Source organism: Salmo trutta, chromosome 22 (genome assembly GCF_901001165.1).
Source record: "Salmo trutta chromosome 22, fSalTru1.1, whole genome shotgun sequence".
Classification (NCBI taxonomy): domain Eukaryota; kingdom Metazoa; phylum Chordata; class Actinopteri; order Salmoniformes; family Salmonidae; genus Salmo; species Salmo trutta.
Genome location: NC_042978.1, coordinates 27,209,613 through 27,228,939, shown reverse-complemented (window position 1 = coordinate 27,228,939; position 19,327 = coordinate 27,209,613). Strand labels below are relative to the sequence as shown.

Genomic DNA, 19,327 nt, shown 5'->3' with positions numbered 1-19,327 from the left:
CACGTACATTCCTGTCCTGCCCTATAGTTCACCTGGGAGACCACCCCTGCTCAAGCCAAGGTGCACTTCATGAGTAGAACTCTGAATACGGTGATAGTACTTTATAGTTAACTACAGCATCTAAATCAATTGGCACAAATGGCAGCAGATCAGAAAACCAAATACAAGGTTATCATTGCTATGATTTCTCAAATATTGATTCGTACATTACCAATTCAATCTATTCTTTCAGACTGAGTAATGTTTTAGTAATGAAAGAAAATATGCAGGTAGAGAAAGTTCTGGAACTGGTGATAACCTTGGATAAATAGTTGAATACTCAGCTGTTTCAAATAAATGTTGGTCTTTATTTTCTGAAAAGACAGTTTATTGACTATGGTTTAATGCATGGCTTAGACCACGCATCAACTCAATCTCTGTATGTCCTGGATGTTGACAAAGTCGAAAAGTCTAAATGAATAAAAAATAACCATTAATGATTATGAAGGTTGCCCGTGGGAAACATTTTTATTAAATGAGTTTGACTAAACAGAATAGTATTACAAAGCACAACGTGATAGCAGTTAAACTGTCTCATTTATTACATTTGGCCACAGTGTTTGTTGGCAATTACTCTTGTTCATCAGTGTTTGTTGTTGCCAAGATTCAAGGTAATATCAATCGTCATATAATGATTAAATAACTACATATTAATGAGAGAGAAAGAGAGAGCCACAGTTGTAGTTTATGCTGTAAATAACAGCTGATCAAGCAAATACTAGAAAGGATGCTGCTGTTTAGCTCCTAGAAGTTCCCCAACCTATTATGATATCCATAAATCAGATACAGAGTAGCAGTTCTACCATCCCCATAATACGAAATCCTTATCTGAAGTACTGCATCTACATATGCAAAATCTGGACCCCTACAAATCAGCTGGGCTAGACAATCTGGACCCTTTCTTTCTAAAATTATCTGCCGAAATTATTGCAACCCCTATTACTAGCCTGTTCAACCTCTCTTTCGTGTCGTCTGAGATTCCCATAGATTGGAAAGCAGCTGCTGTCATCCCCCTCTTCAAAGGAGGTGACACTCTTGACCCAAATTGCTACAGACCTATATCCATCCTACCCTGCCTTTCTAAGGTCTTCGAAAGCCAAGTCAACAAACGGATTACCGACTATTTCGAATCCCACCGCACCCTCTCCGCTATGCAATCTGGTTTCAGAGCTGGTCATGGGTGCACCTCAGCCACGCTCAAGGTCCTAAACGACATCGTAACCGCCATCGATAGGAAACAATACTGTGCTGCCGTATTCATTGACCTGGCCAAAGCTTTTGACTCTGTTAATCACCACATCCTCATCGGCAGACTTAGTAGCCTTGGTTTCTCAAACGATTGCGTCGCCTGGTTCACCAACTACTTCTCTGACAGAGTTCAGTGTGTCAAATCGGAGGGCCTACTGTCTGGACCTCTGGCAGTCTCTATGGGGGTACCACAGGGTTCAATTCTTGGGCCAACTCTTTTCTCTGTATACATAAATGATGTCGCTCTTGCTGCTGGTGAATCTCTGATCCACCTCTACGCAGACGACACCATTCTGTATACTTCTGGCCCTTCTTTGGACACTGTGTTAACAACCCTCCAGACGAGCTTCAATGCCATTCAACTCTCCTTCCGTGGTCTCCAACTGCTCCTAAACACAAGTAAAACTAAATGCATGCTCTTCAACCGATCGCTGCCTGCACCTGCCCGCCCATCCAGCATAACTTCTCTGGACGGTTCTAACTTAGAATTTGTGGACAACTACAAATACCTAGGTGTCTGGTTAGACTGTAAACTCTCCTTCCAGACTCACATCAATCATCTCCAATCCAAAGTGAAATCTAGAATTGGCTTCCTATTTCGCAAACAAAGCATCCTTCACTCATGCTGCCAAACATACCCTCGTAAAACTGACCATCCTACCAATCCTCGACTTCGGCGATGTCATTTACAAAATAGCCTCCAATAGCCTACTCAACAAGCTGGATACAGTCTATCACAGTGCCATCCGTTTTGTCACCAAAGCCCCATATACAACCCACCACTGCGACCTGTATGCTCTCGTTGGCTGGCCTTCACTTCATAATCGTCGCCAAACACATTGGCTCCAGGTCATCTACAAGACCCTGCTAGGTAAAGTCCCCCCTTATCTCCGCTCACTGGTCACCATAGCAGCACCCACCTGCAGCACGCGCTCCAGCAGGTATATCTCTCTGGTCACCCCTAAAGCCAACTCCTCCTTTGGTCATCTCTCCTTCCAGTTCTCAGCTGCCAATGACTGGAACGAACTACAAAAATCTCTAAAACTGGAAACACTTATCTCCCTCACTAGCTTTAAGCACCAGCTGTCAGAGCAGCTCACAGATCTCTGCACCTGTACATAGCCCATCTTTAATTTAGCCCAAACTACTACCTCTTCCCCTACTGTATTTATTTATTTTGCTCCTTTGCACCATATTATTTATATTTTAACTTTTAACTTTCTTCAAACTACAAATCTACCATTCCAGTGTTTTTCTTGCCATACTTTATTTACTTTGCCACCATGGCATTTTTTTGCCTTTACCTCCCTTATCTCACATCATTTGCTCACATTGTATATAGTCTTATTTTTTCTACTGCATCATTGATTGTATGTTGTTTTACTCCATGTGTAACTCTGTGTTTTTGTATGTTGTCGAACTGCTTTGCTTTATCTTGGCCAGGTCGCAATTGTAAATGAGAACTTGTTCTCAACTTGCCTACCTGGTTAAATAAAGGTGAAATAAATAAAATAAATAAATAAACATAATGATGGGGCTTAGTGTGTTTCACAGAATACAATCATATCTCACTCATTGACCCACATACGGAGAACAGACAGTTCATTGCATGAAGAAAATTCAGACTTAAACCCTGTGTTACGTTCATCGTAAGAACGAGACCAAGGTGCCGCATGGTAGGCGAACATTTTCTCTTTATTCAAATGAACACCGTCAAAACAACAAAAATACAAGAACGAACGTAAAGTTCTGCAGGCTACACAGAAACTAACAAAACAACAGCAGCTATACAAAATCAAGATCCCACAAAAACCCAGTGGGAAAAGGCTGCCTAAATATGATCCCCAATCAGAGACAACGAAAGACAGCTGCCTCTGATTGGGAACCATATCAGGCCAACATAGAAATACATAATCTAGAATGCCCACCCAAATCACACCCCGACCTAACCAAATACAGGAATAAAAAGGATCTCTACGGTCAGGGCGTGACACCCTGGGCAAGGGTCAAGGAATGCTGCACACACTGCACATACTCTTGCGGACCCACCATATTTACTCTGAGTAACCCATCATAGTTACAGTTGAAGTCGGAAGTTTACATACACTTAGGTTGGAGTCAATAAAACTCGTTTTTCAACCACTCCACAAATTTCTTGCTAACAAACTATAGTTTTGGCAAGTCAGTTCGGTTGTGCATGACACAAGTCATTTTTCCAACAATTGTTTACAGACAGATTATTTAACTTATCACAACTGTATCACAATTCCAGTGGGTCAGAAGTTTACATACACTAAGTTGACTGTGCCTATAAACAGTTAAACAATTTAAAGGTAATGCTACCAAATACTAATTGAGTGTATGTAAACTTCTGACTGGGAATGTGATGAAAGAAATAAAAGCTGAAATAAATCACTCTACTATTATTCTGACATTTCACATTCTTAAAATAAAGTGGTGATCCTAACTGACCTAAGACAGGACATTTTTACTAGGATTAAATGTCAGGAATTGTGAAAAACTGAGTTTAAATGTACTGTATTTGGCTAAGGTGTATGTAAACTTCCGACTTCAACTGTACGTATGATTCATAACCCTTACCAATAAATCAAGCAGATTCTGGACAACTGCTCAGACAAAAACTGTAATAAGTTAACCAGCAGAAACTAGTCCTTCTAATCAGCCTTGGACTAAACTAACGTACCGGCCCCAAACAGACAGACGTTTAGGAGCCACAGAAAAAACGTGTGATTCAGCACCATGCGGCTGAAACAAAACAACCAGATAGCAGACTCATACACCTACAGATGTAGGATCTTAATTTGCCCTATATTGCCACAGTAAAATAATCCTGCAGCAACAGGTTTTGAACATTTAGTCCACAATGTTGCTCGGCGGTTAGGCTATTAGCTGGCCAAAAGTAGGCTACATGAAAAGTGCAATACTGTTTGTAAATGTGAGTTTTCAGTGAATTTATGCAAATCACAAAGTTCATCTGCATTTCCTGCTGTACAGAAAAATTCTCAGCAACAAAAGAGTGATCAAATTAAGATTCTACATCTGCATCAGTCATATGATTCTGTTCACTCCCACTTGTCAGTTAAAATTAGTCAGATATCTCAGAAAATGCAGTTTTATAATATTTACATGCTTGCTTCCCAACATAAAGCATATACATTCCTTTATATGTTATCTCCTGTCTCAGGCATTTCCTGTGTTGTAATTTCCTGTGCTGTGTAAGACAACTATCAGAGCAGATGATGGAGGATCAATGTGCAGAGGACACAGAGACACACCCCAGACACAGTAACAGCCAGGTCAACCGTCTGCTGCACTCTCTGTCCATCCCTCAGTAGAATGGACCATAGACCCTGGGCCATTCTAACAGTTCTGGACATTCTGTCTTCTCTCCTGATGGGGTCATTCTGATCCTGCTGTCCATTCCCATTGACTTCTGCTTGATTGACAGGGGATGTCCCTGTCCTGTCATCTACTGCACGGTCAGGTGTATGCCTACGTTGTCTAGCTGGGATGTGCACTTGGAGACACTCTGGGGGCAAAGAAACAGTCTACCAGTCAAGCATTGATGTAATAAATCACAAGAGTTTGTCATGAAAAAACAATGGGTCAGTTTTACAATTTAACATAGGCTTTCTATATTTACAAAAGAGGGGACAAATATAAATATGACACATGCAGAACGGTACAGTATTCCAATGGTGACTGGTGTTGCTTTAAATCGGAGGACGTTCTCATTGTAATGGCCGGAATGGAATAAATGGGACAGTATCAAACACATGGTTTCCAAGTTTTTGATACCATTCCATTGATTCCAATCCAGCCATTATTATGAGCGGTCCTCTCTTCACCAGCCTCCTCTGATGTATTTAACAGTAGGCTGTAGCTGTAACACAACAAGTTTGTGACAGATAACCAACTGAGGCAACAGTACCACCGTGTGGCATTCATATGTAGATGCCTATACAGAGGTGGTGATAAGATATGGAAATGTGATCATGATAGGTGGACATTAAGACTATTCACTATTACACTGAAATGTAACAGTATTTTAGCAAGGAGGTACTCAGGAAACTGACTTACCCAGAGCACTTTGGATTAGCACAGTAACCAGAGCAATGATGAGAGTAACGACAGATATATAAACCTGGAAGACAGGATTTACAGGATAACATTTGCATTACCATTAGACAACTTTGAAATTGTCTTGCATTTTATTTTGTTAAAAACCATGAGCTATCCCACTTGGCAAAAAACAGGTTGAATCAACTTTGTTCCCATGTCATTTCAACCAAATAATCAATGTGAAGAGGTTGAATCAATGTGGAAAACTGATTGGATTTGCAAAAAGTCATCAACGTAAGGCCATTTCACCCCAAATTTAACCTAAATCCAATGACATGACAAAATTTGAACTGACGTCTGTGGCCAGTGGGATGTGATTGATATAGACATTGCCATATGGGTCTGACTAGTCATGGTCAGATCACATGGTGAGCAAGAGAAACACTGATCCTTGTCATACTTAAAGATAAAGGCCTACCAATGACAGCTGTATAGGGTCTTGAGTCATTTTTCTCCAGGATTTTCCCATGCGGACTCTGAGTAGAGCTAAAGTACATGGTGTCAGATCCTCATCTTCATCCAACTCTACACATCTATGGGGGAAAAACAGAACAAAACAAAAACAAAGCATTGGCCTACACAGTCTATTATTCATTAGTCATGATGAGTCTGATATGATTCTGCTAAGTAGAAGGGGAAGTACCTTTGTAAGAGTCTCTCCACCACAATGTCCAGCCCGTCATGAATTGATATGTTTAATCTGTCTCTGATGATCAATGGGACATCATGTCCCTCTTCTGCCAAAACCACCAACTTATATATTCCCTGAGAGTTCATAAGGGAAAAAATCATTATAAGAACAGTAATCAAAAACATGCAAACTGACATGTATGAATGCATTGTAATTCTGATTACTGTTACTTTTACAGAAGGCTCAAAGATTCTGGAGGCTTAATTGTAGCATGTAAATGACAGTGATAATACATGGTAAGACACCTGAGGACTGCCTGCCAGGGCTGCTCTGCTGTACAGTGATATAGCCTGATCAACAGCTCCTAGCCCGCTGCTTGAGTAGTAGTAGTCGCCCATCTTCAGCAAACCTGGAACCAGAGCGATAGCCTGAGTGTCAGTCTGTGCCATCATGCCAACTCATTGTCACTCTTTGTAATGCCAAATGTTTGGCTTGACAATGAAAGCAATGGAGTTGGCAAGAGCACAAACAGATCTGGGACCAGGCTAACAGAGAAACAGGTGCTTTATGTAAACTAGCTTTTCCACTACTGACTAGAGGCTGTGATGACACTGTAGGACAGGAACTCACCAGAATCATGTGGGGCATAGTTCATTGTGGAATGGTTATAATACCTCCATTGACAATCATAGCTCTGCTTCAACTCCTGCAATCAAAAAAGAGTGGTAACTCAAGTGTATGATATGGCTTATGGTAATGAATGTCTCTCTGTCAAGGCCCTGGGGTGTCTTTGTGTGTCTCTCAAATGAATGTGTCACTAAATCTGAACTAATTGGCTTTAGAAGAATATGAGAGATGTAGTACCTTTCCATGAGAAAATAAGAACTCAAATACCAGACTCCTTACCTCACATAGGTAGGCGACATTATTCTGGGCCACTCCCAAACCTGTTTCAGCGGCAAGGGCATACCTGACCAGAGCCTCGCCCCTTTAGGAACAATACAGAAAAAACTCTACAACAATACAACAGGCTAATATTAACCCATACCCATGTACACACACATGCACACACACACACACACACACACACACACACACACACACACACACACACACACACACACACACACACGCGCGCACACTCACAAACACTGTAACATCAGTAACTCGATTTGACAAATCAAATGAATATGAGGGAAATTGGACTGATGAACTAGAGTCTATTTTGCTTCTCTCACCGGGAGCCCTGGAGGTAGACTTGGAGAGCCTCTCTTACGATGTATCCCAGGTAACCATTCTGCTCACAGATCTGTTTCAGCATGCTAGAGGGGAGGACAACATAATACATAAAACAAGTATTGAATCAGAGAGGTTCATCACATAATGACATCAACAAAGTATTGTTATTATCATGACATCATTATTACCATAAAACAACAGAAAGTACAGACGTGGCCAAAAGTTTTGAGAATGACACAAATATTAATTTCCACAAAGTTTGCTGCTTCAGTGTCTTTAGATATTTTTGTCAGATGTTACTATGGAATACTGAAGTATAATTACAAGCATTTCATAAGTGTCAAAGGCTTTTATTGACAATTACATGAAGTTGATGCAAAGAGTCAATATTTGCAGTGTTGACCATTCTTTTTCAAGACCTCTGCAATCCACCCTGGCATGCGGTCAATTAACTTCTGGGCCACATCCTGACTGATGGCAGCCCATTCTTGCATAATCAATGCTTGGAGTTTGTCAGAATTTGTGAGTTTTTGTTTGTCCACCCGCCTCTTGAGGATTGACCACAAGTTCTCAATGGGATTAAGGTCTGGGGAGTTTCCTGGCCATGGACCCAAAATATCAATGTTTTGTTCCCCGAGCCACTTAGTTATAATTTTTTCCTTATGGCAAGGTGCTCCATCATGCTGGAAAATGCATTGTTCGTCACCAAACTGTTCCTGGATGGTTGGGAGAAGTTGCTCTCGGAGGATGTGTTGGTACCATTCTTTATTCATGGCTGTGTTCTTAGGCATGTGAGTGAGCCCAATCCCTTGGCTGAGAAGCAACCCCACACATGAATGGTCTCAAGATGCTTTACTGTTGGCATGACACAGGACTGATGGTAGCGCTCACCTTGTCTTCTCCGGACAAGCTTTTTTCCGGATGCCCCAAACAATCGGAAAGGGGATTCATCAGAGAAAATGACTTTACCCCAGTCCTCAGCAGTCCAATCCCTGTACCTTTTGCAGAAAATCAGTCTGTCCCTGATGTTTTTCCTGGAGAGGCCATCCTCCAAAAGCCTTCGCCTCACTGTGCGTGCAGATGCACTCACACTTGCCTGCTGCCATTCCCGAGCAAGCTCTGTACTGGTGGTGCCCCGATCCCGCAGTTGAATCAACTTTAGGAGATGGTCCTGGCGCTTGCTGGACTTTCTTGGGCGCCCTGAAGCCTTCTTCACAACAATTAAACCACTCTCCTTGAAGTTCTTGATGATCCGATAAATGGTTGATTTAGGTGCAATCTTACTGGCAGCAATATTCTTGCCTGTGAAGCCCTTTTTGTGCAAAGCAATGATGACGGCATGTGTTTCCATGGCTGACAGAGGAAAAACAATGATTCCAAGCACCACCCTCCTTTTGAAGCTTCCAATCTGTTATTCGAACTCAATCAGCACGACAGAGTGATCTCCAACCTTGTCCTCGTCAACACTCACACCTGTGTTAATGAGAGAATCACTGACATGATGTCAGCTGCTCCTTTTGTGGCCGGGCTGAAATGCAGTGGAAATGTTTTTTTTGGAATTCAGTTCATTTGCATGGCAAAGAGGGACTTTGCAATTAATTGCAATTCATCTGATCACTCTTCAACATTCTGGAGTATATGCAAATTGCCATCATACAAACTGAGGCAGCAGACTTTGTGAAAATTAATATTTGTGTCATTCTCAAAACTTTTGGCTACGACTGTACACATTTGGTACAGAACACCTAGGACTACAATAAACTCAGTGACTAAAGGTTTACTCTTACTCTGACACATCAGCCCTGATCTAAGATATTTTTGTGACACTAACAGCTTCATCTGGGGATTGATAAGACATGAGTAACTCAGCACTACGCAGGGTCTCTCGCTCTAAGCCATGCTGTGACAGTGGCACTTATTATTATATATGCAAATACACAGGTCCTTGAATTAGTCCAGCATTTAGTCAGATGACACTTTTCTGCAGGCTACCCTCTGGTGCAGTGGACCAGAGGGTAGCGGCAGGGTAGCCTAGTGGTTTGAGCGTTGGACTAGTAATTGAAATGGTTGCAAGTTCGAATCCCCGAGCTGACAAGGTACAAATCTGTTGTTCTGCCCCTGAACAAGGCAGTTAACCCACTGTTCCTAGGCCGTCATTGAAAATAAGAATTTGTTCTTAACTGACCTGCCTACTTAAATGGTCAAAGGTCAAATAAAAAAAAAGTAAAAAAACAGGAGTTTTCTTCACTCCCTGAGCGGATAAGAGACTTACATCACAGCCCTCTCTGTGTCCTGGGAGACCCCCTCCAGGTTTCCTGTGGACAGGTACCAGGCCGCCTCCACCGCCCCATCCACGTGACCATAGAGGGAGGAGTTTAGGAAGAGATGAAACGCAGCAGTCTGGGGAGTACAGAAAACACAATGAAAACACCCTTCATAAATCTGTAAAAGGTTTCCAACTTAAAACTCAAGTTGCTTTCAAAAAGGGTGGATGAGGTTGGTCCTACCTCATTCTTTTCTGGGTTGTGTGGGTTCTTCCCATTTAAGTGATACACACCCAGGTTAAACATGCCGTCATGACTGCCATTGTGGGCAGCCTGTTCAAAGTACTTGTAGGCAGTCTTGTAGTCTCTCAGTATGGTGCTGTAATACCATCCCAGCCCATTCAAGGCTTGGACTGAACCCTGGGGGTCAGCGATGCACATTAAAGGCAAGACACACATAGACACACATAAACACACATCACAAGGTAGAGTATTACAGCACACATACCTTGGCTGCAGCTTTCTCCAATATCTGAAGACCCAGAGTCATGTTCCTCTTCACCCCCTGTCCCTGGAAAGACCATTATCAATCAGTCCTCTAATCAGTCTACACATACACAACACATATCTGGCAATATTGAAGTCCTATATCCCCTACTTACACAAGACATTATGCTTACCTTAAATAATAAGATAGAGTACTCATACATGGCTGCAGGATCCTCCAGCTCCATGGCACTCTTAGTGTACCACTTAACTGCACTCCCAACGTCCTTAGAGACACCATTTTGACCCCAGAATAGAAGCTTTGCTAAAAGTTTCTGCATAAATGAAGTTGTGTCATTTTCAGATGAATTCCCTTGAATTATTCCTAACTTGACGTAGAAGACACTTCTAAGTACTTTCTAGACTAAAAGTGCAATGATTTCTAAGTATTTTGATATATACTGTACCTGTGACTCAACGTCTCCTCTGTCAGCTTGAAATTTGATATACTGAAAGGTGTCACCTGTCTCATGAGTTAGGCTGTTCAGGTGGTCCTCATTGCTTATAAGAATATGCTCAGTGATATATTGCTTGGGGTGAGAGGAAATGTATGGTTAACAGTTATACTAATGTAACAGAACAACTAAAGTTCCTCAAGTCCTTTTTTTTATAAATTCACCTGATTCCCCAGTACCCGCCCTTGGTCAATACTGGTCTGTGCCCCAACATTGGAGTAGTAACTGTACGCCATGTCAAAGTCTTTGGGGAACCCGTCAATTCCTTGTGTGTGTTTGTAGCCCAAATGCATGAGGGCTAAACGGTTGTCTCCCAGTGCACCAATCAGACTGTAGACATGACCCTGGAATACACAGAGGTCATAACAAGGTCACTCATCATGGGTCCGGGGTCACATACAGCTCATGACAAAGGTGGCATTACCAGTGATGAGGTCAGGTGACTGGTCGCTACCTGCTGTTGGTCCACAGGGGCCCCCAGGCCAGCCAGGTGGATGGTGGAGAGCAGCAAGGAGGCGTGGTGGTAGCCATAGCAGGAGGACATCTGCAGTAGGGCTATCAGGGAGGAGGTGGTGGTGGAGTCCATCTGGTTGCTTCCTCTATTGGACAGTCTATTCACTACCTGCTCAAACAATCTTCTTCCAAGGTGAAGGGGTGTTCTCCTGTTCTTAGTTCCTACAGGTATCAATGGAGTAGATACTGTAAATGTAACCAAGAATATGTGAGGTGCAGTAAAACACTACCTGCAGGTGATGTAGGTTTAAGTACATAAGGCACCTGTATGAGATGGGTAGCCTATAGGTAATATACCTGTGGTGAAGTCCTTTTGCTGGGTCTCTAAGAAGGTGAAAAGTGCACGGTGCTTCTTCTGTGCTTCCCAGGTCCATGTCTGCCTACATGTATTCTGTCCAAACCTTCTCCATAAACTGATGTAGTGAGAGTGACACAAACCTGAAAAATCTAACTCAGTCAGATCTGGCACACCACTCACACAGATGACTAAACATGAATCTACACAGTATAGAGCTCACCTGTCATAAAGACTTCCTGGTTGTGTGTCACAGCCTGAAGAAAGGCTGCAGTGACTTCTCTGATAACATCACACTCTCTGTGAGTCTTTTCCAGGCCCTCTAATGTCTTGGCAGGGGAAAGGAAGTTGATCACCTGTAATATATCTAACTGTCATTATACTGTAACAACATGAACATATACCTCTTAATACAGTAGTACAGTAAGGCCTATATAGTACATTTCTGTGCATTTTCATTTCTCATATTGAACAATTGTTTAAAAAAAAGTTTCAAGGCATTTGGACACACCTTTTCTGTGCCCAAACGATAGTATTTGATTGGTCCAAAATATCCATGGAAACCTGGCATGAACCTGCCCCCTCCAATCACAAAGTATCCACCAGTGTCATTGTAGTGGATGTCACTCTGAAAGCTGCAAAATATTCAGAACTCAACATTCAAAAGAAATATTGACACTAAGTTATGCAAAGCCCTCCTCAAGGCTTTTGGTGCAGTTTGAAGTGTGCTAGTCTTAAAAACACCAAAGTTCACTCCAATCCCATTTCTGTGTTTACATATCAAAATATTTATGGCTAAAAAAAGTTTGTAATTATCCAAAAAGCTTTGATGGCTTACTCAAATATGTGTGTGTGCTCCACCATTCCTCCCAATGTCATTTCAGGTTTAACTTGCAGTGTCACCTGAAAGACACACAAGACATACATTTATAATCATAGCCCCAAAACTCCAAACTCCAATATATAAAGTATGTATAAATATCATGATGTGAAAAGATGGGATGTAGATTCTGACATGGGACTTTAATGATATACCCCATTCCTAACTGTAGCACCCTAAGCTACCAATTGTGTCTCTGATGTACTGTATGCATATGTTGTTGCTGTATGTACACTGAACAAAAATATAAACAAAACATGTAAAGTGTTGGTCCCATGTTTCATGATCTGAAATAAAAAATCCCAGACATTTTCTATACACACAAAAAGCTTATTTATCTCAAAGGTTGTGTACAAATGTGTTTACATCCCTGTTAGTAAGCATTTATCCTTTACCAAGTTTATCCATCCACCTGACAAGTGTGGCATATCAAGAAGCTGATTAAACAGCATGACCATTACACAGGTGCACCTTGTGCTGGGGACAATAAAAGGCCACTTTAAAATGAGTAGTTTTGTCACACAACACAATGCCACAGATGTCACAAATTTTGAGGGAGCGTGCAATTGGCATGCTGTCTGCAGGAATGTCCACCAGAGCTGTTGCCAGATAATTCAAATGTTCATTTCTCTACTATAAGCTGCCTCCAATGTCGTTTTAGAGAATTTGACAGTACGTCCAACCGGCCGCAGACCACATGTAACCACGCCAGCCCAGGACCTCCACATCCGGCTTCTTCACCTGTGGGATCGTCTGACGGGCGGTGGGTGATGAGGATTATTTATGTCTGTAATAAAGGTCGTTTGTGGGGGAAAACAAATTCTGAATGGCTGGGCCTGGCTCCCTAGTACCACTGCCCAGTTTATATGAAATGCAACTTAGTCACATATTTTCAATTGATGCATGTTGCATGTAGATTTCTGTTCAGTATATCTTGCTGGTGACATATCCAATTTCCCATCATTGGAATAATAGTTTATTAAATTCAATTGTATGGTACCTTGGAGCCTTGTATGAAGCAGTCTAGTCTGATCCAGGTCCAGAGAGGCAGAGCTGTGTGGGCTCTGAATGCCTGATCTCCCCCAGACACCACACGAACCTGAATTATGATATCTCCTAAACAGTAGACAGTACTTTATTAAATCATAAGACAGACATCTACCATAATGCATGCTGATATCCAATCATAACACTACCTACCGCTCAAAGACACAGCAGCTTGATCACATTCACAGCCCAACATTACATCATAAGTATCAAGTGAGACTGAAAGAGAACAAATACACACTGACATCCTATCAGGTGAATCCACAACAAGCTTCCATGCTATGCCTCACCTGTGTTAGTGAGCTGCATCAGAGGAGTGTCGTATTTGCTGTTCTGATCAACATGATGGATGATTCCACACAGTTTCTTGTCACACCACTGCACCAGAAAGACCCATATAGACACTGTGATACTGGGGAAAGGGAGATTAATGAGATCTTTCACATTCCATTTTCTGTGTCACTGTTCCATAGCTGCCGCAGGGAGGAGATTTAATGAATTTGTGTAGTTGTAATCTGTGATTATATCTTGATTAGATTTTTGATTATGCATCCATCCTTAAGCATCCATAAAGCATGTCCACTGGTATCATCTTCTACATAGGATCTTTCAATGCATTGTTTAAAGCATGTAAACAATAAAGAACTGTAGCATATGGAAATGTATATGCTAAGTGAATTCAAAATGGAAGTGAAATGAGCTGTCAGCATTGAAATGACAGAGATCTTTCTGTAACTGACCTAAGGAGGTGCATGGAGTCAGAAACATCAGATGACTGAAACTATCATTTTCAAAATGCTAAATCATGGACCCTTTTAGTTGAACTTTAAAATAACTCACTTTGTAAGAGAGGTCACAATATATTGTATAATTAATTTGGCATTATACTGGTTATAACTATTCATGTTTATGTGAGTCATTCCAGGTGACATTGTCAGTGCACTTGCAGAGAGTTGTTGTCCACAAGACTACCCAAAGGATCAGCTCTCATGATAATGTAGGGAAATGTGTCATGAATGCAAATAAATACTATTTAGAGGGAAGTTAAATCCAAACCTGGGCTGCTCCACAGTGAGGACACGATCTCTCTCAAGATCTCTGTTGATGAAAGGGTGGATCTTGCGAATCACTCCAAAACTCTTTCCAGTGCTAACCATTGGAAATGTCAACATATCCACAGTGTCTACAAATCAATTCAAGAAAATATTAGTATACACTACAACTATAACAAGGACAGAGAATACCTTCTTTAACAAAATAAATAATATGTCAGTATTTTTCTTTCTATGTCTCAATTCACTGGCACCAAACTGTTTATCATAAAGTGTACGTGACAGCAATGTGAGTCTAATTGTAACACACACATATAGTACAAAACATGATTGGTTGATTGAGACCAGACCTGACTCATGTGGGCACTGGTGGATTCTGTCTCTGGTCAGCTGCCACATAAGATCAGCCATCCAGGAGAAGCACCCAGGATAAAGTCTAGCTGGACGCTCAGAGGGAAGTACTGCCTGAAGCACTTTGAACGTCCTCACCAGGGACCCATTGTATGTGTTGGTCCTATTCACATGGCCTTTGTCTCCTTTGTCTTGCTCAAGGTGGTCCAACCAGGCTCGAACCATCACATTATGGACGTCCAATGTGCGCCTCATGAAGAGGTCCTTTCTGTAGGCCATGCCTGGAGGGAACCAAAGCTTCACTGGATGAGTCCTGGGGACATGGAGGTGTCTGTGGTTGGTCCATCTCCTCCTGAAGACAGCCACTTCTGTCTTGGTCTGTGTGGAGACCACCACCTCCACTCCCACCTCACAGGCCCTGGAGCACTGGTAACTAACTTGGACCACTGAGCCATGCATCACTATGTCTGGGACCAAGTCAAACTGTATGGAATCGCCATGCAGCACTGAGCTCTCTCCAGCTGGGGATGAGGAGGTAGACATGGTGTGGGTTGAAGACTCACATAGTGCCTGGTCGAGATGAATTACATATAGGTGGAAATTAGCTGGATTCAACAGTAACGTTATGTCCATTGCATAGCATGCTTGCTTGGTGTTCAGAATACCTCTCCTTGAATGGTTTACTATAATAAATGGGCAATGTCTCTAGTGTATTATCCCTTTATAAAACCAAGAAAACTGAAATAATGAGTAAAGCCTGGGGGAATTTTCCTCACTCTAACTTGTTTGAAAGATTCATTCGGAGATGCCTCCAGGCTGCACTGGTGACTATCAGTGTGTTATGGCTGGAATATAATCACTTTTGTTGGAATTTAAGACTGGTAAAAGGCATATTCATACAGATTTAAATTGCTGAAAATGGCCAAAAGCATCGTGGGCCTAGTCTGGTATGTACATATTAAACATCACATTTGAAACGAGGTAAGCTAATGACCAGGCACTAAATGTGACATTTGAGGATATTAGTTGTGAGTTGTGATGTGTGGTGGTAGTCTGTAAACTACACACAAATATTTACACAAGTTTGCAATTTATTCAAATAGACTACAGTTTACATAGCCATATTCATTATCCTTGTATTAGATACTCAATTATGTATATTTCTTACCAGCGACAAAACAATTACAACGGTGACAGCATGTCCACAAAGGTTAAAACTTTCAAAAACGTTCATTTTCAAGTGTGCATTTCATACAATCCTTGAATTCTGTCTTGACGATTTTTTAGGACTATATCGAATGTTATTTAATGTTCAAATAGTGGTTATAATTATATTAATGTGTTAAATTCAATGTTATTAATCCAAATACAGCTTTCTGTTGCGTTGCCTCGTTACTCCTCACTTCCGTGATACAGGTGGAGCTATCTGGTAGCACCTGTTCTGCAGGTGGAGCCTATTACGCCGTGCAAAAGTAGCCTGACGACACACTAAATCCTTCCGCTACTCTGTCGTTCGCTACATACTTTATAGTAAACCTGTTGGACACAGCCCCCGACAGAGCCAGTGACCCTTTGGCGAGGTTGTGCAGAGTGGCAAAAAATATGATTTATTAAACATCATCATTGGATACATTTGTAGGCAGTATTTCAGCAACACGTTTCTCCTCATACATCATAATCTCACATCACCAATGTTCTATAAACACGAGGAAATCAGTTTATCACACAATAAAGCGAAAGAAAGTACAGTGTGAAGATAAGCAGAAAGTGCTTCTCCAACAGAAATCCCCGATCACACTTGTAGGCGATGTCTTGGCTGTGCAGAATCACATCAACTGCGCATGTGCAAGTCTTAAAATCCTAGGCACTCCTTCGATATAAAGTTGTTTTTGACGCAAATGAAAATGTGTCAGTTTGTCACTTTCACGAGGTTGTAGTAATAACATTTTCAACTATGTAAAACATTTGCTGGAATCTAGGTTGTGCCTTTCGATTTTGAAAAAATGTACAACTAAGGAAGAATTGTTCACCTCTCTCATTGACTTCTCAAACCCCTGCCTGGTCTGTTTCACAATCGTTCCCGGAAGTCTCGCGATGTTGCGGCTCTGGGTTTAGAAACTGTCCTTACCTTCAGCAGCCTGGCGTCAATATTATCAACAGATATTATCAACAGAGTATCAACTACCATTCGAATTTAAGACCTAATTTAGCACAAAACAGACACTGGCAGAACATACACTTACAGAAAGGGAGAAATACAGTCCCTAGTGAAAGTCTACACACCCCTTGCTTAGTCTAAATATTTTGCTGCCTTAAAATAAAATCTCAGAGAGAATAAATTAGATTTTTTTCTCCTACTGAACTACACAAGTTACTCCACATTTTCTAAGTCAAAGAACAAATATAGAACACTTTCCAAGGTCACACATTGTTTTCCAGTATATTTTTCATCAGGAGAATTTGCATGCATGAAACCAAAATTCAGACAATCGATACTTCAGAAATGTAGGGGCAAAAACAAACAAATGGCCAGGCCTTAATTAATTGGGAGCTCCCTTAATGGCCAGTTTTGGGTACCTTTATAGAGCTGCAGAATTTCACTAACTGCTCTCTCAAGGCAGCAGGCCTCAGGAAGCCTTTTAAAGGGAGTGATATATAATAATTGTTAAACTCATCAGAATACTGGGTAGGGGACCCCACATCCTCTCCTGGAAGAATATATTTTTTTTACATTTGTTTTCAGTATGCTAAATCTGAAATCAGTCCAAAAAAGTCACTATTACTAGGCCTATGTACCTCCCTCTCTTTTCTAATCAATCTTACTGCATTTTGTCAGGAAGCCTAGATAAAACCATACATATACTCATACTGGAGACACATCAGACAACACAGGGTCCCATTAAGCAAATAGGAACCTACTAAAGTAAACAATCCCAGACCTCCTTCCACTTGTAATCTTATCGTCTAGACCTGTTGCATTGACGTATGGCTTGAGTTCTGTACTTTCTGTCCCTGGGAGATCAAATAGTCAAAATATGAATCCTGTTGTTTAACAATTCTGCAAAGGCCTGAAAAAGTTGGTGAAGGCTTATCAGCTCTTTTTGTTTCACAACCCTTGTACTAAAAACATTTCTTTGGATCTATTTAACTACATTTTCAAATCAAATCTTATTGGTCATGTACACATATTTTGCAGATGTTATCGCAAGTGGGACGAAATGCTTATGTTTCTAGCTCCAAAGGTGCAGTAATACATAATTCAAAGCAATACATACAAAACCAAAACAGAAAAAGAAACACATTAAGACATTTTGGAAAGTGTTCCACGCAATGGAAACATTTTTTTTATATGAAATTACCGTCTTACTTAAATCACTGGAGTTATTCAAACTCTATCGAATTGAGAAATAAAAATTTGAAATCATGTCAGATTGACAAAAACTGTTACAGTGATGCTTGTACGAACTCGATCCCAGTAGCAGAGAAACACAGCAAGCAGAGGTAAGGGTAAATCCAGATCTTTACTTAAGTCTTGACAGAAACAAGGCAATAGCACAAGAATGCACTAAACAAAACATAAGACCTAAGCTAGGATCCAGGCCAACAGAGGAACCGAAATAGCCAAGCAACCAGGTGAACAGAGGGCAATCAAACACAGGCGAAACCAATAAGAAACAATTAGTGTAAACTGGAAACTAGAAACAAGGTAAAGGTGCCCTCCAGCAGTAACCCAAGGAAACACACTCAAAATAAATCAGAAACTGTGACAAAAATGCATACTATTCAATTATTTATATACCCTATGTATGTTAAACATTTTCCACTGTGTCTCTTAAAGCCTGTTTGAGTTCACAACGCCAGGGGCACATCTTATCTTTCACCCAAACACCAGAGATGTGCTCTGTTCGATTAGGAGCGTAATAAAATGAAACAATGGAATGCTGTCAACACTTGATCTTTTCAAATTACTAAGATATTGCATTATTAAAGTGTTTGCTGAAAGCTACTAATAACATATTACTATGAACCATACAGTCAACACTCATTTCACTTGACTTCAACTGATAGACCATGAGTACCATGATGCATGAGATGTTTAATAAAGTATAATTGATGTGATGTTGATTTTTGCCCCTCTGCACAACATCGCTTCAGGGTCACTGGCTTTTTTTCCTATCTAGTGCAATTATTCAATAGAGTAGGTTAGTTCCATGAAGTCTATTTACCTTCCTTATATCATTCTTCATTTTCTGGAAGGATTTTTGGGTTCATGGAAGCTGCTTTCATTCTCCCACTGTTTGAAATGTCCTGATAGAAAGGAGGTAAAGAGAGTCACTTTCCTCCAAAAAAAAAGCGTGTAACGTTAAGAATAAAAAATGTTTATGCTTATTCCCAATTGGAATTTAGCCTCTGTGTAACCTCTCTAGGGTCAGAGGTCACCATAAAGCAGAACCTGCTTGGTATCCGGGCCCTTAGCTGTAATCCAGTCAGGGTTATTCTCAAGCAATTAAGATGTTCAAATGTATAGCCTACTTTGACCAGAGTGGTCTCAGCTCTGATTTAATGTTTTGACCAGGGGCCCGGAAAACTTGGAGGATGAACGTGTTTGTCTCCCCATATGGAT

At 41.1% G+C, this 19,327-nt stretch overlaps 1 protein-coding gene across 1 annotated transcript; it reads right to left on the bottom strand.

Moving 5' to 3' along the window:
• Positions 1 to 3,912: 3,912 nt before the first annotated feature.
• LOC115158492 (protein sel-1 homolog 3) lies at positions 3,913 to 16,138 on the bottom strand. Its single transcript, XM_029707497.1, has 24 exons — positions 15,872 to 16,138; positions 14,703 to 15,273; positions 14,357 to 14,483; positions 13,591 to 13,712; positions 13,254 to 13,369; positions 12,212 to 12,276; positions 11,885 to 12,008; positions 11,597 to 11,729; positions 11,376 to 11,516; positions 11,020 to 11,240; positions 10,730 to 10,909; positions 10,518 to 10,640; positions 10,245 to 10,385; positions 10,073 to 10,135; positions 9,808 to 9,984; positions 9,573 to 9,700; positions 7,300 to 7,383; positions 6,968 to 7,049; positions 6,692 to 6,767; positions 6,367 to 6,470; positions 6,074 to 6,195; positions 5,849 to 5,963; positions 5,389 to 5,452; positions 3,913 to 4,837 (listed from the first exon to the last, which is right to left on the bottom strand). The coding sequence occupies exons 1-24, from the start codon at positions 15,935 to 15,937 to the stop codon at positions 4,536 to 4,538; spliced, it is 3,447 nt and encodes a 1,148-aa protein (XP_029563357.1). The 5' UTR covers positions 15,938 to 16,138; the 3' UTR covers positions 3,913 to 4,535.
• Positions 16,139 to 19,327: the final 3,189 nt, after the last annotated feature.

What these genes read in the sequence shown, in the direction of transcription:
- LOC115158492 (XM_029707497.1), bottom strand. Translation starts at nt 15,937, where the DNA reads ATGAACGTTTTTGAAAGTTTTAACCTTTGTGGACATGCTGTCACCGTT. An exon ending in CCAGTGCCCACATGAGTCAG is followed by an intron (nt 14,484 to 14,702) that starts GTCTGGTCTCAA and finishes ATTGATTTGTAG; the next exon opens with ACACTGTGGATATGTTGACA. An exon ending in GTCTACCTCCAGGGCTCCCG is followed by an intron (nt 7,050 to 7,299) that starts GTGAGAGAAGCA and finishes TTGTTCCTAAAG; the next exon opens with GGGCGAGGCTCTGGTCAGGT.